Source organism: Strix aluco, chromosome 3, assembly GCF_031877795.1.
Source record: "Strix aluco isolate bStrAlu1 chromosome 3, bStrAlu1.hap1, whole genome shotgun sequence".
Taxonomy (NCBI): domain Eukaryota; kingdom Metazoa; phylum Chordata; class Aves; order Strigiformes; family Strigidae; genus Strix; species Strix aluco.
Window position 1 is genome coordinate 132,601,997 of NC_133933.1, and position 24,909 is coordinate 132,626,905.

At 42.5% G+C, this 24,909-nt stretch overlaps 1 protein-coding gene across 14 annotated transcripts in view; it reads left to right on the forward strand.

Annotated features, from left to right (window-relative positions):
- Positions 1–24,909, forward strand: part of DTNB (dystrobrevin beta) — a 218,174-nt gene that overhangs the window by 53,252 nt on the left and 140,013 nt on the right. For 12 of the 14 annotated variants that reach the window (XM_074820417.1, XM_074820418.1, XM_074820416.1 and 9 more), the window contains 2 exons: positions 10,212–10,378; positions 20,584–20,708. In XM_074820417.1, the coding sequence (XP_074676518.1) occupies positions 10,212–10,378; positions 20,584–20,708 (292 nt within the window). The remainder of the gene's footprint in view (positions 1–10,211; positions 10,379–20,583; positions 20,709–24,909) is intronic. The other 2 variants (XR_012622718.1, XR_012622719.1) reach the window with 1 other exon arrangement.

Sequence of the window (24,909 nt, forward strand, 5' to 3'; positions counted from 1 at the left end):
CACACGGGGGGCTGACTGGCTGGGAAACAATTGGGTAGGAAAGTACCTGGGGGTCCTGGTGAACACGGAGCAGAACGTGAGCCAGCAGTGCCACCTTGGAGCAGAAAAGGCCAACGGTGTCCTGGGCTGCACGAGGCAGAGCTGACAGGACCAGGGAAATGCTTGTTGCCCTCTGTTCAGCACTGGTGAGACCAGCTCTGGAATACTGTGCCCCATGCTGGGCTCTCCAGTGCGAGGGAGACGTGGACTTACTGGAGTGAGTCCAGGAAAGGGCCACAAAGATGATTGAGGGGCTGCAGCGCGGGTGGTGCGAGGACAGGCTGGGAGAGGTGGGGCTGCTCAGCCTCGAGGGGAGGCTCAGGGGGACCTTTCGCTGTGTGTGAACGACTGGTGGGAAGCACTAAAGAAGAAACAACTGTGCTCTTCTCAGTGGTGTCCAGCAGCAGGACAAGAGGCAGTGGGCACAAATGGAAATACAGGAAACTCTGCTTAAACATAAGAAGAAATATTTTTTTTATTGTGAGGGTGATCAAACTCTGCATCAGGTTGCAGAGTCTCCATCCTTGGAGATCATCCTTGGAGAGGCCCCTTCCACCCTCAACTGCTCAGGGGTTTGGTGATTCTGTGTATGACTGCAATGACAATCCCAGTAAATCGTGCCCTGAAGCTGGACTAGATGATCTTGAGAAGCGACTGAAGGAGCTGGGACTGTTCAGTGTGAGGAGGAGAAGGCTGAGGGGAGACCTCATCACTCTCTACAGCTCCCTGAAAGGACATTGTAGAGAGGTTGGTGCTGGTCTCTTCTCCCAGGGAATTAGTGACAGAACAAGAGGGAACGGCTTTAAACTGCAACAGGGGAGGTTCAGACTGGACATGAGGAGAAAATGTTTCCCAGCAAGAGTGGTCAGAGAGTGGAATAGGCTGCCCAGGGAGGGGGTGGAGTCCCCATCCCTGGGTGTGTTTAAGGGCCGTTTGGATGAGCTGTTGGGGGATGTGGTGTAGGGGAGAACTTTGTAGAGTCGGGCTGAGGGTTGGACTCGGTGATGCCAAGGGTCTTTTCCAACCTGAATGATTCTGGGATTCTGTGATCTCAATGGTTGGACTAGATGATCTTCAAGGTCTTTTCCAACTTAAAAGATTCTGTGAAGTTCTCCTCTTCCACCACAAGTCTGTAAATAATGTTTATCTGATACAAACGGGCTCAGCCTATAAAGATCCATCCTTTAAGTTTGTGTCTTTGCTACCACTATCTTGAACACTTTTCCTCGTAGTATCTGTTTAGTAGCACTCTTGCTCTGGAGTCAGGTGTTAATTTCCTGCAAGTTAGTTTTCTCTAGATCACACCTTGTCAGAGTGTAGTGCTTTTCTTCCCTAACCTTGCCTCCCAACTGGATTGTTTGTCTTCTTCACAGCTTGTAAATATTCTCATTAATTACTCTGGCAGTCACTGCTGAGTTACTTCAGAGGCACTTGAGCACCTCAGCTGACACCTTTAAAAAACCCAAAATCCTGCAATTTCCTTGCTTGTCTTTTCAAGTCTGATATAAGCAACAGGCAATTAAGCTCCGAACTGAGCTTGTTTTTTTGTTGAAATAACATTTATTGGTAAAAAAAAATAACATCCCTCGTTTCTCAAGGCATCAGATAAACTCCATGGATTGCTAGTCTCGATGTAAACAAATAGGCCAGCATGTTATTTTTGAGAGCAATCATCTCAATTTAGATGCTAATACGCAGCGTCGTAACAGCATGTTTTTGTGCAGGCGTTCTAATCTCTTTAGTTATGCTTTTGTAGAAATGGGACCCTTTGTAAATGCAAGTGGAAGAAGGCTTCAGGCTATGGGGTTTTTTTTTACCTCTCCCATTTGTAACAAAAGGGAAAATATAGAAAAGAATATCTGGCTTTTAACTTTGCCCTTGCTGTTATCTTAAGCTTATATTAACGTTTGTAGAAATACTTTGCTAGCTCGGAGTCCCAAGGGTAAGGATTGTATCTGACCTGAAATACAACAATTTAAAAACAAGCAAACATGTGGTAGGGAGAATGAAGTTCCTATTTAGGACTTCCCAATTAAAAAGTGTTCCATAACATTTTTTAACTGTGTCAGCTCATTCTTCAGTCAGGTATTCTAATTCAAGCTTTGGCCACCTTCTGTGACAAATAAATCTTTAACTTTCCCAGAAAATCAAAGTAATTTCAATAATTTCTGAATGGGATTGAGAATTTCTGCCTTTCCTAAAATGACAAAACTTTTGTTAAGCAGCTGCTAAGCAGCCTTAGCTGGGGGAAATCTTTTACTTTTCACAAGGAAAAATAGAGCCCCGCAGTGGAATTCATTTTCAGCTTCCCTTTGAAAAAAGGGGACAAAGAAAGAGAGAAAGCTAAAAAATCCACAGGACTGCAGTGATCGTGCCGGGTTTTTTTGGCTTTTTCACATTTCCTGAAAGGAGGAAGGTGATTTCCTAGGAAGATATGCCAGATGTGCTGGTGTTTTGACAGGGATGTTGAAGCACATGGGGCATCATTAAACTTCCCTCTGACAAATTATTCTGCTTGTGGGAGGGTGAGCAGAGGTTGGCCGAGGTCATGCTCTGTCGTTGCGGGGCTCTGGCAGCTCTCTGTGGTCTGTGTCCGATCTCTACCCCTTTCTCTTTCTTCCCCTCCTTACATCCCGATGGGCTGAGCAGTATTTTCAGTGTCTGCGTGGGTTGTGTTGCCATTTCCCTTCCTGTTCTGAAACACGGGGGAAATTTCCTTTCCAAAAAACCTTTTGCTTTCTTTCTGTGCTGCCCCAGGTTTCTGTGAATTCTAGCTTCCATTAAGACATGTCATATAAGTTTACAGACATACTCAGAATTATTTCATTATTATCCTGATGGTGGTAAAGGAGTTTATTGACAGAAACTCGTGCTTTCGAGTCAGCCTGTCCTTTGCTGCTCCGAATGTGTTGCTGACATCCATTGAGAAACTGCTCTTCCTTCTTTCCTTATAGTGATTTTGAGACAGTGTTTTTATGATTACTCAAGAACCAAAATTTTTTCAGCTTTTGCTTTAGGGAATCTTGACGTTTCCATGGAGGTCTGCGTTGTCCTTGGGTTGTCAGTAGGTAAACAAAAGGCTTAATAGGAAAAATGTAGCGTTAAAATCTTCTGTACCAGCAACAGGGAATTTCCTGCGCTGCCCAAGTTGCAAGCTGTCGTTAAGGAAAACGCTTCTGATTGTGAACTCTGGCCCTTAAAGACCAGTTGGAAACTATTTAAAAAGGCCAAGGAAGTGCCAAGTGCTGTAGACATCGTTCTGATGAGGAAGACCAACACCCCTCTACGAGGCACAGTGCCACTTGTACACGCAAGTGATGACAAACTCCCGAAAGCACGTTACAGAACGAAGCCTCTGCAAAGATATTTCAGTCCTGTCTGTGGTGACCTGGGTAGCGCAGGTCAATAGTTCCATGTAGCCTTTTGACAGAGAACAGGAAGATGTGAAGCTGCTACTCAGGAGTCTTTGCACCACTTAGGCCAGGTCTTGTGATACACTCGTGTTTTTCAGTGCCCTGGTTAGAACCATCATCTGACTTGGCACCTTGGCGTGTGTCCCACTGGTGGTATTCTGTGAGGTTTAAGCCCATCATTTCTTTTCTGGATACAAATTCTCTAATGCGCTTTAGTCTTGCTCTGTTTTGCTGGTCCCTGAACTTTCCAGTGGAATGTAGATTATTTTAAAAGCTGGTTCTATGTAGGCTGCTGTGTAGCACGTGCCAGATCGCTTCCATTCATCAGAACCAGGGAAGTTGACCGTCAGGTCCATGTGGTCCGGAGGTCACAGCTTGTAAAGCAGAACGTGTTCAGCCCCAGAGATCAGCTTTTGTTTAGAGATTTGGCAGCGGAACACAGGACCCAAGAGTATTTGGGTGTATTCCCAACTGCTCATTTAGGCCAAGGAAGTCCGGTTGTCCTTTAGTCAGTAGGAGGGTGTAGAATCCTGCTCCGACTGCCGCCTCAGCAGGGCTCCATCCGTGGATTTTAGCAAAGGCTGTTAATCTCTGGAAGAGCTCTCTTTCTGCTCATTTGAAGAGTTTCCATAGAGAAATCTGAAAGTCAGAGTTGAAACCTGGAGCTTGGTGTGTACGTTACATACAGCCATGACTTTTTGGTAAAACTACAGACAGCTTTATAAGGAATGCAGTACTGGGAGCGACGGGCTTCTTGTGGGCTTTTAACAGCATCACTTGTCTGTATTTTACACTGCAGGCGTAGAATGGAGAAGTTACGGGTGTACACATCAATATTGCTGGCCTGTGTCCGCTAGCACAAAGCAAAGTCTTGTTTACAGGTGTAGCTGTGAGTACCACATGTAAAAGAACACTATAATAAAAGTTCTTCAAAGCATTGCTCCTCCAACAGTGATTCTGTCTTAGAGTTTTGAACAGTGGGGGTTTTTTTCCGGGTTTTCCCTGAAGCATTTTTGTGTGAAAATGTTGGATTATTACATCTTCATCATATTTTAGCTTTCTACTTTTATAATCTCTTCTTCGATTTCTTGTATTTCGCAGCTGTCATGTTTTCATTTTCCTTTACCTGCTAGTTTTTTAAATGTCTTTGGGAATTTCTCCTACACAATTTAATAAAAGCTCTGTTCTCCCCTACATAGTTCTATCTATATTTTATTATTTATACTGTTCTTCCTACAGAAATACTCTGTCACGTGTGAGCAGACAACCTCAATATGCTCCTCAGTTCCAGGCCAGTCTCTGCTCATTCAGTCCTGCATCTCTCTTAACATTCTCATGTATCTTTAAAGTTGGGGGAATTTGAAACAACATGTCCAAAATATGGATCCACAATTTTCCTCTAAAACTCTTCTTCATTATTTCATTTTAGCAATCTATCATTTATATTACTATCATATTTTGGAAGCCCTAATCATATGCCCCCATGGGAAAGGCATTGTCCAGACAGAGCAGAGACTGGTTTTTGGCATCAGCAGTGAAAATATAAAATAGAAGATAAAAAAATATATAAAATATAAAGTCAAAATATAAAATATAAGATTAAAAAAAATGAGATGAAAGATGAATACATGGAGCCAGGGCATTATATGGAGATTTCAAGACAAGGAGGAAGATCAGATTTGGAGTTTGCAGCTCAAAGATTGGTGGTGGAGTAAAGATACCTACACTCGAGTGGGAAACAGTAATAAGGGATTTTGACCAGAACAGCTTCTGTGGCAATGTGAGAGGCAGAGGGATTTCTTATGATCAGAACTGAAGGAGAGGGACATCAGACAGCAAGCATGCCTTCAGTAAGCTTCCAGATAAAAGGAACTTGGAGTGAGAGAAGAAAATACGGTCACATTTTTTTTGTCCACGGAAACTGAAAACCTAAATCTTGTGTAATATTTTGATGTTGGAGTGCAAGGGGAACAGACCAAAGAAAATAATAATAAAGAAGGAATAGCTACGAGAAGTCTGAGGTGAATCACAAGATGGCACAAGAAGGTCTTTGCATAAATTAGAGATTTGTGGAAGAGAGCAAATGAGAAGTATCTGTGTGATAGAGGAGGGAAGAGGAGGAGAAAGGTCACATCACATCGTTCCAGTTTCCATTTGGAAGAATTTAACATGCCCTGATCAGAGAAGAAACGGGAATGAAAAGAGAGGAGATTTGAATAGCGACTTGAAGATTGAAGATTTGAATACTGATGGCAAAAATACTGTTAAGGCTTTAGCAGAGCATTAGACCACTTACAGGAGAAGAATTTGGAGGCTGGCATAGTTGAAAGGAGAAGAGGACACAGCTTTGACGGGCGAGGCTAGTTTTGTGATGAGATTTCTTTTGGGGATGCTCTGCGGTACAGGAGCCTGAGCAGAGCTAGCGATGCTGAGGTGGGTCAGAAGGGTCGGGAGGCAGAGGGACATGTCCCACAGCATGGGGCAGGACACCCGGGAGGGACCAGAAATACAGCGACTCTGTCAGCTGGAGAAAGAGAAGGGAAGGCAAAAACTTGCTGCGTACAGATGTGTGATCAGGAGTCAGAAAAAGGAAAAGCCAGGCAGGAGAATTGGGTTCCTGGTCCAATCCCTGTAGCTCCTTCCCTCCCCTGCCCTTCCTGCATTTCCCGTAGGGAACTGGCCTGCTGGCAGGAGGGAAGGGAGGAAGGAGCAGGTTGTCTCTCTCATGAAAGACTCAGTAGGAAGTTTGAGTCTGGCAGCCAGAAAAGGGAATGACTGAAGACTTGGATGCAGCGAAAAGTGGAAAGAAGCTTAAAACTCCCACTCCCATATGTGGTGGGGAGCCTTGGGTGAAGGGCCACCTTCAAAAGAGAAGGTGCTGGCAACAGGAGTGTTCAGATCGCTGAGGCAGAGGAAACGAAGCATGAGCTTTTCCATTAGAACAAGTATTTCAGAGGCAGGAAAGGAAGAGTAGGAAGGAGAGAGGAAAAATGGGTTGGGGCATGAGGTGAACTCTTGCAGTCGGCAGGCAGGAGGGGTCGTGGTGCCTCACGTGTGACTCGAAGTCAGGCACGTCAGTGGTGTGGAAACCATTTTCAATTGACCACGTCATGGCAGCTTCAGTCCAGCTGGATTTGTGCAGGTGGGAGCGTGGAAAGCGATCTGAACAGGGGAGAAGAGAAATAGAGTTTGCGATGTCGTATTTTATCGCATTCAGAAATTAACAAAAACATGGGAAAAGAGTAATATCTGCATTTGATCATGGCATGGCACCTGCCAAGGGCAGGCAGCAGGTTGGTGTGGGGTGTGGGGGGGAGCATGCTCTTCCACTTCACTGATTTGTTTCCCATCCATAGATAAACTTTATCACTTTCAGAGAGAAGAGGAAAAAAAACAAACATAAAAAAACCAAACACCCAAACAAAACAACAAACCAAACCATACCCCACAAACAAACCAAGAAGTGCACCTCTGGCTTCTACCTTGATGGTCCAATACCTTGCCTGTGATCTAATAATCTCTGATACTGATTGTTCCAATCTTTATCAATCCTTTTGGGAGCATGCTTTTTGCAGTACACAGAGTGCTGTCACCATTATTATTTTGCCTCATGTCTTGTTTTTATCAGCATGTTGTTATTGCTTTCCTAAATCAAGCATATCTTTTTCAAGTTTTTTGATTTTTTTTTTTTTGGTTGAGGACACTGTCATACCGTTGTCCCCTTTTCATCAATAGTAATCTCTTCTAAATGCATGGAGTCAGAGGAGATAAGAGACATTTTTGAAAAGGTGGGGGAAGGAGAGACAAGATCAAGAGGTACGCGGAGGTAGACAGAAGCTGCTGCGATCGGCTGATACCAGTTTATTGCCTTTCATTAAGGTAGTGACCTACTGTGCTGGCTTAGCAGGAGGCAGCAGCCCTGCCACAGGCACAGAGGATATTGCGGGAGAGAGCGGGGCTGAGGGGTGCAAAAAAACCACCTTGGGGAACCTGGGACTTCCCCCATCTCTCTTTCCAAAGGCAAACTTGAGTGTCTGTAGGCGTTCTTGAAAGATTTGCCTCACTGCTTCTTAAAATCCTCTATCAAAAAGTTTCAACACCTCTTTGGACTCCAAGCTGGGCTGAGATCAGTGTTTAAATATTCTTCGGGTGAGAAAGTTTTTTCCTAATGTTCTAGCATGAGTTTTTTCTTATTGCAGTTATTAAGTGCCTGTTTTTTGGCCACTGGCTCTGGAGAATGTATTGCTATTTTTGTAAGTACCTCTTGCATGTTTGATGATACCTTCTCGCAGTCTACTCCCAGCTGTCTATTGTTCAGACAATTCCACTGCTTTCTCCTGTACATGTAATTAACCTGCATCTTCCTTGAAACGCAGTGCCCCAAATTAGACATTTTTGATGATGGTTCAATATGTTTGTGAAAAATATTGACCAGTGCGTGACTGGAATAAAGCTCTTTGCTCCTTAGATCTTTCCATTATGGCAATTACCTGCTCTCTGGTTTTTCCAATGAGATTCACATCCGAGTTCCAGTTACAGTCCTTTCATCTCCTGTGTATTTCCCTCTGTCATGAGAGTATCAAGGGAGACCAATTTTGTAAGAATTACTGAAGCAGAATGAAAAATTGGTGACATTTGATGCCTGTTTCCTATTTTCAAGGTCAATTACTCTGTCAGGGGAAAACATTAGGTTGATTTGGCAACTGTTGTCCATGGCTCATTTCTCTGTTGGTCTTCAGGTGCTTACAGTACTTTGCTTTATTATTTGTTCTAGTACATATTATACAGGTTAAAATAACAGGAGAAGTCAGTAGTTAGATATGTACCATTTCACACTCTTTTAAGGATCATCATTACAATTCTTGTAATGTCCCTTTTAAACCCCCTGCTAGTTTTCTCTCATTCTGTTTTTCCAACTTTGTCTCTGAGTATTTGAACCCTCATTAATAATTTATCCCAGTTTTCCCTTCTGTAGGCTGCCTTTTGAATTTTAGGTTATTGAGGAGCTCTTAAATTTTCGCCACGTTGGTCTTTTACTACAGTCTGCTCTTTTCTCTGCACTGAGATAGTTTATGCTTGTTTCTTCAGCATAACTTTTTTAAGGAACTGACAATTCTCCGAACTCATTTTTCCCCTTGAATTACTTCTTCTTGTGGCTTACCTACTAATTCTCACAAGTTTACTGAAATCTGCTGCATTGAAGTCATGTTTTCTCCTCCATTTCCTAAAATTCACAAGATTACTCTGTTGGCATGTTAACTTAAGGTCACTTGTCACCATCTTCTTCAGCCAGTTCTTTTCTACTGTTTGATACAAATCTAGAAGTCTTCCTTTTTATTGCTTTCTCTACTAAAATAAAAGTCACCAGTTCCTCTACAGTCCGTTCCCAATGGGCATTTGTATATTGAAATTGCCTGCCACGATCAAGTCCTTTGCTTTATACAGTGTTGTACAGGCTACCATAAAGCATCATCCACCTGATCATCTTGGCTTAATTATCCGTGGCCTTCCTGGTCAGGTCTCTGCTCGGGTTGTCGTTGCTTTAGTTGTCACCTGTGTGTGTTCAGCAGTTGTGGCGTGTGGGTCCGCTCTGGAGGGAGCAGACGCCTCGGCACTGTTCAACGGGCCGAACCTTCCCGTAGAAGCGGTATCTCTCCGTTAACTGCCGGGTGCGGTATTGCACCAAGTCTCAGTTAGAACAGCTAAGTCATGATTTTTATCATAGATCAAAACTTCGGACTCTCATTATTTGTCTTGCATCTTTCAGTAGTTTATAAAAGACATATCTAAATTTCAGCTGACCTGCCAGTGAGCTGCTCTTTCTTCCTGGGGTCTTCTCTGTAGCACAGTTATTGATACCTGTCTGTGATTAGTTATGCTCTAGTCCCACAGCAATGCTAAACCATTTGCTCCTGTAATTCCCCTTGACCTTCATCCTTCCATTCTGTTTCCTGTGCCTCACCTTTTGAGATGCATCTGACATAGTAAGATATCTCCTCTACCTCATTCTCACATTCCTCTCTTGTTTATTCTGAAGACTTCTCTCTTAAATGGAGCAAGTCTGTGATTGTTTGTTCATGGGTAGAAGAACAGGGAAGAAGCATTAATTTATTTTTTTTTTAGCCTGCTTCTGATGGCGGCTCTGCATGTCATACCTAATTTAATTTTCCAGTTCTCAAGATGTTAAGCTTTAGAGGTACGTTGGGGATTTCTTCAGTTTGAGGGACAAGAGGCAGCTCCCAGTCGGGGCAGAGGCAGGGAAGTTCCTCGGTGAGAGGTGCCTCAGAGCAGAAGCCCATCGTGGTGCTCTGAATTTGCCTCTCTGTGAAGAGCCCTCTCAGCTGACTCCAGGGCCGAGTGATCTCCCTCGGCAGATGTGAACCTCTGTGTCTGTGGCCTTTCTGCTTGCCCTGTCCACTCCTGTTCTCAGTGGTGGTGGACTTCCGTGCAGAAGTCTGGTCTTCTGGGTCGCGGTGTACCCGAGGAGGGAAGAATCTGAGGAAGAAATATTGAACCTGTCAGAAGGAACTGCTGTGTTATCATCTACTTAAATTTATTGCTAATCTTACCGAAATAACCTGCTCTGCACTCCAAATCCACGACCCTGCCCAGCATAACAAGTCGGTTTAGTGGTTAAGAACCTGGGGGAGGGGGCGGGGTTTGGAAGCTCCAATGAAATTTGACGGTCGGGGTTTTCCTAAAGTTCACTTATTACTTTTTTTTTTTTTTTTTCCCCCCTCCTTCCCCATCTCCACCAAGTCTTCCATCCCGTGGAATGTTCGTATTGCCGGTGTGAGAGCATGATGGGTTTCCGGTACCGATGCCAGCAGTGCCACAACTACCAGCTCTGTCAAAACTGTTTTTGGCGTGGCCATGCAAATGGTCCTCATAGCAACCAGCATCAGATGAAGGAGCATTCCTCTTGGGTAACTCACCTTTGTTTGTCATGCTGAAACAACCGCCTCTGCACTGATTTATTCTGAAAGTTAAAGTTTTTATAGTAGAACTGCACAGTAGGACTTTAAAAAGTTTTCAAATAGCAAAACCATAGAAATAGGTAAACTGTACTGTTTTTATTACAAGTGCTGTTGTTAATTTATTGATGGTTGTCGTTGTAGTCAGTGCTGTTTAAAGCACACAGGACAGCACTGTCCTTCTCAAGGCCTTAACACGTGTGTTTTCTTCCCCTCTTCACATCAGTCCTACTTTTCTTATATTTCCCTCTCTTCTAGCCTAAAAAGACTCAAAGGTTGCAATACCTTTCTTCCCCAGAAAGGTAAACATGTCAGCGTGAACACAGTGCTTAGAAAGGAACTTTATCCAAGTGGCATCTCTAAAGATAGTGTTTCTTTAAGAGAAAAATTTACTGTCATTATCCTGACAATTGTAAATGTATGCATTGAAAACTCTTAACTAAAAAGCCTTAAAGAAATTATATGAGAAATAACAATTCAGATGACTGTATGATAATCACATCTCAAGAAATAATAGAGAATTTTAGATATAAAAACCTATTTTATGGCAAAAGAATAAGCCCAACCTTTTACTCATTCAAAGAGAAGTTCAAATGATGATTGGATTATAATTAGTAATTATCTTCATGAGGAAGAGTCATTATAGTATTAGTGTTTAATTTAGAAAATTGGGCCTCAATACCATTCAGTAGTTGGAAGGCGATGATAGGGAAATTCGGTCTTGAATGTTGTCCTGGTTTTAACTATGTGGGTAATGAACTTTTGGAATGTTTAATCTGAACTATCAGTAGATTATTATCCCCTTAAGTATATATGAATTCAGCCTGGATTTTTTTAATGCAAAGGCATATTTGCATAGTAGCTCCAATGTAGCTGTTTCCTTCTGAAGTCTCTGACCTGTGTTTGCAGTGAGTCCAGTTGGAGGGGCTGGGCCCCAGTCTGGTACCACAATCTGTGAATCCATCATCCCGTTTGGGTTCAGCATTAACTTCTGAGGCATTTGATTCTTACTAGGCTCTACAGAATAATTTGATTTTAAGATCTAATGTGAATTGGAGGAGTGCAAGTTATATAAATGGAAAAGGAGGATATTCAGACTGTCGCTCCGCTGGGAAATGGGACGGTGCAGGTGGGTGGAACAAGCCCCAGCGTTAGCAGGCACCACACCACACTCCCCAGCAGCTCCCGAGGGGAGGGTGGGGACCTGCCACAGGTGCAGCCACCCAGAATTCAAATTATCACCATCAGGACCAGGTGGGGGCTCTGGAGCTGCTTCCTTCCATACTCTCCATGTAGAAGGGGAGGAGGGAATTGCTCACACAGAAGCAGCACTAAACAAAGCACAGACCTGGAAGGAGAAGATACTGGGAAACAGAGTTTCTACAGAACAAAAGGAAAGAATGTATGAAAGAAAATAATGATAGTTGGGAACCTTGAAAGAGACTAGATTTTAATATCTTATCTAAGGAAAACATTGATACGTAAAAACAATTGCTCCAGAAGTCTGTAGAAGGGAATTTAGCAGCAGTAAATTTGGCTGTCCTGTGCAGAAACGAGGTGTAACTCATACTAGTAAGAAATTGCAGCAGTAGGTGAAATGGAAGGAACACTTCTAAAAATTGTGTTTGTGTAAATCTGTTTGTAGGAGGTTTGTGTAGTACAGCCACGGAGTTATGCCTGGACATAAGCCAAAGGAATAAAAGGCATGAAGAGTGACGGAGATATTTGCATTTCTTGTTCAGCATAGTCAGAATCCACATCAAAGAAAGATGAATTTAAAAGGCTAAGGGTTGTCTAAAGGTGAAGCAAAGACAAAAGATCAAAATCAAGGACAAAACTGGAGAAATTTGAGGGATTTCAGTGAACGATAAGGCAATCATAAGGAACATTTATGTTTCTGTAGTCTAAAGTAATATTTCTGGCTCTAGCTCTAGAAACTTATTTCTGAGGCTTTTTAACTATTTTCTGGGGTTTTTAAGCAACAGAGTGTTTTAAATGGACTGAGAAATTCAGGGATATATAAAACACTACCACAGACTGGGTTATCTCCTATAAACTGAGCACGGAAGAGGGATCTTTTAAGAAAGCGGTCCCTTACTGGTTCTTTCTTTTAATAATTTTTTAACTTTTGCAAGTCTTTATGAAATTTTATGAAAATTAGTCTTTCCTAATTTAAAAAAAATACATCTTAGTTTGGGATTTGGACTGTATCACTAGTTAAATGACAGTGAAATCCATCACTTGGTGAGGTCAGGGTATCTGAAGTTCTTTTTCACGTCAGTCTTCAGTAGGACACTTCTGCCTTCCTTAGCTGGGAGACTGGGACCGCTGGTGGAGGGGCAAAGCTGAACCTGAAAAAAGATGAGGAACACCCAGCAAAGGGAATGGATTTGGAGGCGTCTGTTCTGGGTCACTTCTGCTTTCAAGATGCGGTTCAGTACAGAAAATTGGGAAGTTCTCAGGTGGGACTAAGCAGCTGCCAAGTTCCGTGGCTGGGGAGCAGCTCTGCAGAGGGCGGGCTGGGGAATGTGGCTGCTTAGGAGCTCAACGTGCATCGGCAGCCTCAGACTGTTGTGAAAACCCGACGTCGGTGTCTGGAAAGGAAGAGGCGAGTGCACAACACTCGTGGTCACTCTGCCAGTCTACTCGGCACCGCTGCAGCACGGCCTCTCTCTGTGTTTTCTCAACAATAATTTCTTGAGTGAAGACCCCAAGGCTCCTGCTGACCAGATCTGCAGAGAGTAGCTGGTACTCTGGTACGATTAAAAAAAATTATTTTTCCTGGATTTTCAATCCAGCCAGATCTAGTTCAGTCTTGTATGGTGTATTTTCAGAGTTTTGGAGCCCTAAGACCTGGAATAAGCATTAATAATAAGTATTTTCATAAGATTCTTTTTCCTGAAATTCTGAAGTTGATAATTTTTTGATACTATAAATCACATAGCATAGTGATTTAAAAAACTAAATATATAGATATTACTATAGTGACTTTATATATATAAAATATATATGTCAGTTCAGGTAGAAACCTTTTTTTGACAGAGAGGTTTTGCAGCACAAACACACTGCTTGTTGAAGCCTGTTTGCAGGGGGGGGGGCTGGGGGGAGAAAAAAGACTTCAAACACTTTCCAAATTTTTCCTTCTGGGCTATTTCAATTTTGTTTTTATTAAATAACCTTAAACACTGAGTCATTTAGTTATGTACGCGCGGCAGAACTGAAAATCAAATCACTCATTTTGAAAGCGTGTCAATTAGTCATTGTTCATTGTGTTTGTTTATTTTTTGTTTAGTCTGCTAAACTTAAGCAGTCTGTCATCTATAAATTTCAGGTAAAATGTTACAATAGCCAAATTACCCTAAAGGCTTATACCCTAGGGTGTAAGTTTTGATGGCTTATTATCAACTGTAGTTGAGTTAAAAGGCTCTTCCAGCTATAAATAATGGAATGTTTGTTATTTATAAGCACCTTAACATGGTGGCTTTGGAGTATGTATCAACAAACCAAACAAATGTTTAGTTGTTTCTATAGTGATAATATCTATGGCTTCCGTTGGGAAGTCATTATACTGGGTACTAATTGAATCTAAAACAAAAGACAGACCCTTTTATCTACCGAGTTAAAGTCTAGTAATACTGTAAGTAGCTGTTAATAAGATTTTGCTGTCAAAATTATGTCTCTTATATTTCTGGTTCATTTAATTTCCCATTTAGACTGCCTTAAAGTTATTAAAAATCTTTGAGCATGTTTTTATTCAGTCGCCCAGAAACGAGCTGAGGGGGAAGGCGGTATTAAAGGGTGCGCTCTGCATCCCTGTCACGTTGCTGTCTGTGTGGACTCCCACCATCCCCTGGGCTCCTGTTTCCAAACGATGTGAAAAAACCCCTTTTCTCGTTGCGCGTTTCCCAGCAGAGGGCACGCGGCCCTCGCGCTCAGGCCGGCGGGGATGGGGGGTGACCGGTACCTCCTGCCCAGAGCTGGGGGCAGCCCCTCTGCTTTCCCTTCCCTCCCACAACACCCCTTCCCTGGATGCCGTACCCGCGCTTCGCTGGCCGTACTGGCTTCCTTCTCCTTAATCCGCTTGCCCGCTCAGCACAATTCCTCTGCTGGCAGAATTTCTCTGTGCACTGGCTTGGAAAATTTTTGCTTGCTTACCCACGTTCAGCGCAGAAGGGTGATGTGCTGCCTGACTGCGTGGTCGCATCCTGTGTAGTTTAGGGTATTACGAGTAATATCAGTAAAAATGAGGCAGATATTGGAGGGCAGGGGAGAAAGAGGGAGAGAAACAGTTTGCTTTAAAACCTTCATTTTCAAACAAGTGTTCTTGCCAAGCAAGTTTCAGTTCAGTTTTTATCACCTACAGATTTCTAAGCCCATCGTAACGATTGTTTACTGACCCTTTGGGTAGAGGTGGATGTGATTTATAAATAGACCATTAGAACATGGTAGAAAGACAAGGTAGTTTGTAGTTTCCAGCTTTTTAATTCCATGATAGAAGTTTGGTGGGGTTTTTTTAACAGATGTAACCTTTGATAGAAAAGCAGGTGGACAGAGGCAGAATCTATAAACCATTCTGAAATGAAAAGCATCTGGCAACACACAACACAGATGCAGTGGATTTTCAGACCTATCACAGTTGCATTTTACTGATGATTTCTCACGTCTTTTGCACATACAACACCGTTTTTCAGTGCTGTCTGTCAATAACACAAAGGTTTTCCCAGCAGAAAGCAGCAGTCCACGTGCACCTGGTGCACGTACCTCGGCCGTGTTTGTTTGTGCGGATCCAGGCAGCTCCCTTATCCGGAGACAGGCACAACTCACTTTTGTCTAAACTTGCTTAAGGCCGTACACACGCAGCACTTGCCCTGGTTTTTTTGGGAAGTCCCTTCGTAGTATTTTTCCTGATGACCCAGGCTGAAGCGCCGTGCTCAGAGCCAGGCTGCGCACAACACGCTCCGTCCTGACATCCGCCTTCTGCAAGCCCAGGAGAAATTAGTTGCACAGTTGTTCTAGTACTTCAAATGACATTTATAGGCTAGTGGCACACTTACACAGGCAGCACCACGGAAGTTACATTTTGTTCATGCTTTATTTCTAACTCAGTTGGATAAAAACATGATTGTTTATTAAAGGAAAAATGTAGAATCCAGGCCAGTCCTTGACTGACGAATCAATGATACATTTACTGAAATAACCAAACCCCAAGTGCTTGGTTTGCATTGATTCTAAGTGAGGACGAGTGCTACGGGGAGAGTGATTCAGTGGTTAATCAGAAAGGTATTCTAACCTTACCTTGGGGCTGTGCAAGTGGATGTGAAATCACCTGAAGAGGTACAGTGCAGAGCCAGGGTCTCCTTCAACTTTCTATGTTACAAAAGAGAACAAACATTCCAGCCTCTCAGAAGTATTTATTTTACTTTTTTTGAGCTTCCTCTGGAACCTGGAGAAGGCTTGCTGGTGGGTAGACACTGGTTTGGATCATGAAAACTGTGTTTGACTGGTGCTGCTTCTGAACCTCAGTGGCACTGCTGAGGAATGCAGTTTTGCAGCTTAACACCGCAGAAAGCCAGCGCTGGGCCTGGAGAAGGACGGCTTTTATAATCTTCACCTGATCCGTCCTGGCCTCCATTTCTTGTTCAGTTGGAAAATTTATTAAAATGCGTCATCTAGAAAGTGGTGGTGGAAGGGATGTGTTAGAAACAGTTCTGGGTAGCTGGATTCATACATAATTCAGCGCCCGCCTCTGACTCTGAACTTCACAGGTGTTTCGGAAGACAGGAGACCCAGAAATGTGTATCTCAGATAACCAGTTCAAAAGGAGGGGATCCACTGGGCTGTCTGTAACTGCATAGTCACTATTCAGAAGATTCATCGATTCCTTAAACACTTACAGTAACCGGTGGCAAACATTTCTCACAAGTTTTATTATCCTATGCATGGTGAAAAAGAAACAGAAATTGTTTCTTTTGAGTATTTATTGACAGACTTGGGGAAAAGGTAACTATCCTCCACTGATAGGTGGGTACATAGATATGTAAAAGGCTTGAGACTTGCAGAAGAGGGAGTCTCAGAAAGGCTGTAAAATTTTAAGATTCGCTGTGCTGAAAAGCAGGAGTTCCGCAAGAAACGCTGCAGTTGTCTCGCTGATGCGTTCAGAGCCGCAAAGCGCTGCGGGCACGTCGCCAGAGCCAGACGGGCACCTGCCTCTTGGGAACCTTCTGGAGTAATGCGGAGAAGAAACCTTTCACCCATGCCTTGGCAAGGAGATGATCAGTGAAAGGGGAAAGGAAGTTGCTATAGGACGTAACCTTTTTGAGGAAAAACCAGAAAGGTGAATACTTGGGTCCAGGAAGGTTGCTGAAACGTTGTGTGCAGATAAAGAGCAGGTATTTCGTTTACGTGCCTGGCTTTTTTTGGCTCATCAGCCACACTTTCCATCAGACTGATGTAATGGTGCAAATCCTGCTGAGTCATGGACCAGGCCCTTTCAGGAATAAACCGAAATGGATTGTCTGCTCGCCGTTCCCCGGAGAGCGGGTGGGTGAAGCTGAGGTAGAGCAGCACGTTGGTGGCTGGTTTCTACAGTTACGCTTCTGTAGCAGAAGGAAACATGAAGTGGTTGAAAGCCTCTGAAAATAAAGGCACGCCAGACTGTTTTCCCCTCTAAAGCTGAAGATAAATGAGACTGTAAATTGGTCTCTGGGATGTGTGAAACGTTTTTCAAAGTCTGAAATCCTTTATTAGTTTTAACTACTTATAATCCTTTATTAGTTTTAACTACTTATTTAGAGTTGGAATTTATTAATACTGGGGATTTTGCAGTAGTACATCCCAGTTCCAAACTGACTGAGATCCTGTTGTAACAGAACTTACAGATACTTCATGAAACATAGTTTGCCCCTAGCTATTTACAAATATAGATTAAAGTCAAGAAGAAACAAGATGAACAGCTGGGGAGGAAGATGGTAAAAATCCAGTAGTGCTAGTGGTGGGCAAGTGGCTGGTGTTACCTGGGGAGGCTTGGGGCGGCGGTGTCTGCGGTGGGGCAGGGGACTGTGGTGTTGGGGGTTCGCAGTGGTGGTGGGCAAGAGGATTATGTTACTGCAGAGCTTCTGTGTTTTCTGCTTTTTTGAAGGGGAGAGTATCCACCTTTGCAGAATGCAGAGGTGCTTGCAGACATCAGACAGACAGGAGGTCGAGATTAGCGACAATGATGAGAGAGAGGTGGTTTTTATTAGAAATTTCTAAAGTAGACCTCAGCTAATTGAAAGAAAAAATAGCTATTTCTCAGGGAAACGAGACACCCGTAGGAGCTGTACTTGCCTGTGAAGTAGCGTTTTCATTCAGCCTGCTGTGCTCTTTTCACTGTCAGCTGCACTGAGAAGCATTATCAAAAAGTTGGGATCAATGGAAATTATCTTTCCCCTATAATTTTCAGAAAGTGAAGCTGCAGTAGTGGCTCGATTGTACAGCATGCTAGACAGCGCTGTATTTGACAAAATAAATGGTGGGGTAGCACAATAGGACATAGTGTTTGTTACCACAATGGGAAAAAACCCCTTTAAAATAGCCTAAAAATACTGCAAAGAGGAGATCGCAGAAAAGGCGCGCTGAGAATAGATAGTATGTGCAGGAACCAAAAGATGAACAGGGTAAAGAGTAAAGTAGGAAATACTCTAAAAGGAGAAGTGGAGAACAAATTGAGAGAAATAAACGGAGAAATTTTCAACATGTAGAAGAATTCATTTAGGAAAACTAGGATTTTACTTTTGGTGCCATCACATTTGTGTGCGTCATTTAAATTTTACTGTGGACTTCGTTAAGAAGTACTCTAAAGATGGGACTGTGTTCTTCGTAGGATTTCAGAATCATGAAAGGCTGCGGGTGATCTGTAGAACCTTTCATAGTGAGCATGCCACGCTGCCATGCACTTTGTGTCTGCGAGGGTCATCCATTGACTGCAATCTACCAGGTTGCCTTAACACTTTAAAAAAAAAAAAAAAAACCCACCCGTTTACCATCGATAAGTCTTTTTAGCACTTATTTAGTGCTTAACATTTCGTGGCTTAGTAAGCTGAAGTGCTTCTGAAGGTGTTGTTTTACAGAGCTCCCTATAGGAAACTCACCTGAAACAGTTAATTATCTTGACATCCTTCCTACGGGAGCCCTCCCCGGGGAGAGGAGATGAGAATCTTACACCCAGCACAAGATTTTTGCAGCGGTACTTTGATAGGGCCAAGACTTTGTCTGCAAAAACCAAAGATAATAAATTGGGAAGCTCAGTTGCCAGTTCCACCTGGTATCTGACGGTTGTTAGGTGACTTGCTCTCCATGGCCTGCCTGCCTTCTGCTGCTTCACGGGTTGGACCTGCGGGCTGAGGTGTAGAAATGCCAGAATCTGCAAGGAATTAGGCTGCAACATTCGGAATAATTGGTTTAATTTGTGGAACAGTGTGGTCTTAATATAGCAACCAGGCCAGAGCACGCCTTGTAAAGCAGTGTTAGTGCTGATGGAGGCATGTGGCTGGTATTTGTAGCCACTACCACTTGAGTCTTCTCTGACACGTACTCCAGGGAAGAATATGATCATGAGTAATTCTTTTTTTCCCCGATTCATCACGAATTCAGAGGCAGCCTCCATTCATGGGTTTTAGAGTTCTCAGTTAGCATGGACTTTGTAAGGTAATTGAAGGAGGATGATAAATCTTCAGTTAAGAACCAACTATCCTAATATATTCTCACAGGCATCAAGCTCATCTTTCTTTTCTAATTTGAAAGGAATTTGTCTCTTTTTTCATTGTGTTCCAATTGATATTAGTATTTTACTTTATACTTAAAATGCATCCCAATCTACTCCACACCATGTAAATCCACAGAGGGAACAACTTCCTCACTTATAGGTTCTCCACTCAAAAAAGCCTTTATTGCCTCTTTTATACTGCTAAAGCTAAGAGGACCAGAGTTGAAGATTCTCACTGGTTTACTAATTACTAATTGTTTATTTCATTGTTAGTAAATACTAGTGATTGTTAGTAACTGCTAGTTACTAATTTATATTAACTGTAAATATACATGTAAGTCCTCTCCTGGGTGGCCTTGCCTCCTATTTAAATCAGTGTTAAATGTGCCTTGAGAATTGGTCCCAATTCTGCTTTGGAATCGCTTGCAGGAGTAGTAAAAAAAATTACATAGGAGTAATTAGCCACTAGTTACACGTCCATGGTCTGTTAGTGAGTTAGATGAAAAACCCAGGACTGCCAGGCTACTTCTGAGCTCTCATAAAAGCATTCTCTGACCTCCCACGTCACTGGCGTGAGTTCGGTGGATGTAATAACATTTTAAGGCTTAATTTTGTAAGTCAATATTGGACTTTAAACACACTTTAAGCACATGACTCAGGCCAGCTGTCCTTTCTTGTGCATTTGGCAACAATTGTCATCAGCTTTCCAGTCTTCTTCAAGGATCCCAGGATAGCTGTTCCTGTGAGATCAGGTAGCACAGCCAAGTGAATTTGTGAAAGAAGATAAAGAAACCAGTCATTTGTATCTATCTTAGCACTATATTTCACCTTGGCTTTGCCCATAATGAGCAAAAAATGTGAAAATTGTCTTTCAAAAACGGTTGCCTTTGCAAAGGACAGGGGGCAGAGGCATAGCAACAACTTTCTATCGATGCCAGTAGCTGGACAATGAAAGTGGTGCTGGTGGCTGGCAAGTCCCTGCACGCAGGTTATTTACCTGCTTGTGCTCCAGGTCCTTTGTTCTTCCCCTGCCCTCCCCGCAAAATACAATGCCTGTGTTCAGAAGGCGTTGTGAGTAACTGTAAGAAATCCCTTAACTGGATATGGTTGCCCTTTGATGTAATTCCTGATAGAAACACCAGACAATCAGTTTATTTCTTCATCTTACATAGTTTTGTTAAACTACTTTCATTTTTCAATATTATAGCACAAAAGGAAAAAAAAAAAACCCAACACAAAACTTGTTCACCTGTGTAGCATCTGTCCCAATTTCTCAGGTATGGTATAATGTAACTGGGTATTTCTGAATATTCTGGTACTATGCATTTTTTCACCCATCCCTGTTACTTGATTGCACACATTACCCTGCTCTCCATAATAGTCAACTCATTTTTGTCATTCTTTCCAAAAACAGAAATCACCTGCAAAGAAGCTGAGCCATGCAATTAGTAAATCACTTGGTTGCGTACCAAGTAGAGAACCACCTCGTCCTGTATTTCCTGAGCAGCCAGAAAAGCCACTTGATCTTGCACATATAGTGTGAGTATCTGTTTTAATCTATTTTTCATTTAATCAGTGATACAAAGCAAGGTATTTGTGGCTGTATTTGACTTTGGAATAGACTGGCAGAGAGGGGCCCTTAGGTCAGCATTCAGTGCTGTGACTGTTGTAAGTGTTTCTCTGAAAAATTACTTGAAACATACTGTTTTGTTAAGAATATCTTGGTAACAAGAGAAGAGATGCAGAATATGTTCATGTGTAGTTAGACTAAGGCCTGACTGTATCTTCTACTTGCATCTATTAGCATTTCAAAGTACTAATCAATCTTACCTTTTTGCACATCACCATATTGGATCAGACTCTATTTTCTCATTCATTGCGGATTAAAATTGTATCAACAAAACAATGTTAAACGTGTTTACTTGCAAGTTAATGTTGCCTAGTGTTAGCAGGAGCTTGTTGCTGCTGCCTGGGAGCATTGGCTTTACATTCTTACTTGTTTTGCTGAGAGGTCTGCTGTGGTTGTCTGCTCAATGGCATTAGTGTTACCCTTTTGTTCCGACCTTATTGTCAAAATGGTGGGATGACTTTAATGAAATATTGTTGTACTGGTGTTGATTTGAGGAGACTCGAAATCAGTCTGCGTCCCCAATTTATCACAGCAAAAGTAAAACCTGAGTTAACAAACGCCCGAACAAACTCTGTTACTGTGTATGTATAAGAAACTGAGCCTCCAAATAGATCAGTTTTAATGTCCTACGGAGCCTTGAGAAAAAATCTCAGTCTTTTCATATATCTAGATTTAAGCACGTGCTGTAGAGAAGAGTGAGGAGAGAGGAGCAAAGCAAAGGGATAGAATTTATTCCATATCAAATGGAGGACTCCCATTTTCATGAGTACTGAGTAATTTACAGTTCTGAGAGTAAGTGGAATCGATGCTCCTCTGGTTTTCTTTTGACGTCATAAATACCAGATTCTTCTTGAACTGTTTCCTCTGCCCCAATTCCTGAATGGAGATCCGAGGTATTCAATCTGAACGTCTTCTGACCCCTGGCAGTTCAATAGTAGGATGTGCTGCTTCGGCCTCCCCTAATGCCCTAGGATTTTGATTGACTGGCTCTTCTATGCGCTCCTTTTAACAGTTGTGGCAGTCATTAAGAAAAAGCTGGAGGCTAGCTTGTCAAAATGTTGGAAAGGTGAGAATTGTAAAGCTTATCGTAGCGTGGTAACACAGTCCTGTGGCTTTCTTTTGTGAGAAGCATGGACAATCCCTAAGCTGAAGTGGGAGAGTAGTTGCAGTGCTAGACTCCTTAACAGCCTAGTTTTGAGCTTTAACAATTTCTGCTTAGCTGTGTGATTGGTTTTCCAGTTCTTGCTTCACTGAATATTTACGAACTTTTATAATGCTTACTTTAGTCCTGTGCAGTGAGGGGAGTTGATCTGATTTAATGGAATATAGTTGTTCTTATTTTTCCCTGTGAAATTACACTCAAATTTAAAAAAAAAAAAAAAGCCTTGTTATGCTCCTGTTCAATTCAGAGCTGAAGTCTGTGTTCTCCTAAATGAATGGCTTATCAGACCCACAAGGACAAGGTTGTGTGTTGTTCACAGAATTAGCTCCATGCCTTGGCTGGGATGTGTCGTGGAGCTTGTCACTTAGCTTTAAATCTGGATTTTCTGTAGGAAAGGTGCTGCTCAGCCTCATAGAAAACAATTTTGTGTTTAAAATCTTATCAGATCATGAATCCGTTCACATTTCTCTTTAGATTTTTCCTCTTTTCCTCTTCCACGTTGACACGCACTAACATTCAGTAGAGAAAGTTAGTAGTTTACAACGTAATACTTCTATGAAAAATAAAATGATATGTAATTGCATAAGTACAATGTATGGAAATAATGACAGCGATGGCGTTGTGACTGCCTGCGGGAGGGCAGGCTGCAGAAACTGTCCCCAAAACTATGAGCCAAAGTTCCTTCTGACAGAGATTACCAAGTCTGATGGATGACTTCTTTCTTTTGCTAGGACTTGTTAATTTGTTAACGGATCAAACAAGTCTCAGTCCTCAGCTAGACAAGGAATGGTAAAGGCAAAAGCGCGTGGTTTGCTTTTGGGGTTTGCATTTTTAATACGTGACCCACCGAAGGCGCTGCTGAAGAAGTGCCTCCCAACCTGCTTTTTGCTTCCAGTTGGTAACAGAAGACCCCTGGATGTGGGGACAGGTGCCGGGGCAGCAGCGGTGGGATCCGTGGGGAGCTGCTCACCAGGAGAGGGGCAGGAGGGTGGCCCTGGGGACGTGCGGGTCGGGGGCCGGCACGCCGCCGTCTGCAGGGCCTGGGACTGCTGCCCAGCCGCTCTTGGCAGCAGCAAGACAACGCGGAGACATCTGCTCTGTGCTGCCAGCTTTAATTAAAAAAAAAAAAAAGTGTGGCCTGAGAAGCCAAAGTATTGGGAAATACTGCCTAATACTACAAGGACGACTGCGGGAACGACAGCTAATGATCTGGTGTAAAAATAATATAAGTAGGTGATTTATATCGAACACTAAATCCCACGAAAATAATACGAACGTAGGACTAAAAAGACCTACTGGGTTTTTATATAAGTGATGTAAGACCTTTGGGGTTTTCTGTATGTTATACCACTGAAATATAAAAAAAATTTGTAAAAAAAAGGCTCACAAAAAAAGCCCACCACACTTTTTAAGTGTGAAAAGAGACATAGCCAGCAGAAATTCTTTGACAGAACTCAACTTACAAAGAGGAATTGCTCAGGGCCACAATGAGTCATTATTTAGGTACCAGTGATCATCACTTGGTCACGTTTGTTTCACGTGAACAAGGTGCACGTCAACATCTAACAAAGGCTCTAGAGGACACTGTCTCACCAAGCTAAAATCAACTTCAGCTGAGTAAATAATGTGAACATAAAAATATTAATAACTAGAAACAGTTTAAGAATACTTGGCCCCATGTTCCAGGGAAAGCAAGGCTTGGAAGGGAAGAAAAAACAGCTCTACTTGTCAAGGGGAGGAGAAAATACAAAAATTGGTAGCAAAGAATGTAAACGAATGGTTTAAAAGTTATTTGAGAATAGTGTTGAGGTTGTGGTTTGGCGGGGGGGTGCCGGGGGGGGGCAGCAGTTGTGTGATATGCTGATGGGCAGATACCTTCCAGAGCCAACCCAAAAGGATGATGAATTGCACTGTCTGCATTCTCAGTCCAAACTGCATTTTGAAATAATTTCTTAATTTGGATATTTCTGCTGATTGTTGATATGTCTTGGAGCCTTGGAAAGTTCCCAGAGCACTGGAAGAAAATTCATATGATCTCATTTGTTTTTTCAAGGCAGTGGGGGGGGTGGGGAATGAAGTCAAACAGGGCAATCTCTGACATGTTCTGTTTACCAACATGACTTTGATGGTGAATAAAATAATTGAGCAGTAGATAAGCTATTTTGTTGATCAGTAAATAGAAAGGTAACTCCTGCCAGTCAAGCATAGGCTTTTGGCAATCTGGTGTAGTCAGACTCAGTTTGTATCTTTTTTTAGGATATTGTTTGGCATAATGCATTTTTTATGAGCACTGAATGATTTAGAAAACAATAATCAATACAGCGCATATACAGCAGTTTGGAGAAAAACATTGCTTAGCTCATTGTCCTCAATATAATTGCAAAAAGAAGGGTGTGTTTTCAAGCAGAGCCCTGCAGAGATCAAACCTTGTCTGCTCTTAACAGTCGCTTTCATGACCAGGAGGAAAATGTACAAAATCGCTACTGATAGGGTAGAAAGGCAAATGAGGACAATATCGGAGGAACAAAGATTTAAAGGACAGTATGCTGGGCAGAATGACTCAAAAAAAATTTTGGAGGTCATGGTATGCAATTGGCTAAATGTGCACATCCAGGGCAGTTTTGTAACCGAGGATGCTACCAGGATCCGGAAGCACAAGCAGGAGCTTCCCCTTTGTGCCTGGTGGGATCCTTGTGAGAACACTCTGTGTTACAGCACCCACAATCAAGAGAAATGGTGAAAGACCAAAGGGCTTGAGAAGGTCTATGGAAATGATTAAAGGGCTGGAAATAGATATGGGAAGGTGCATAGCTTTGCATGCAGAGGCTCAGCTAATGCAAGTGTAACACACAGAGGTTAAGGAATGATTTGATATTTCTAAAAATATCTGTCCTAGAGAAATTAAATATAATCCCAGGGAGCTTTAGCAGATAGGCTTAACAAAAGAC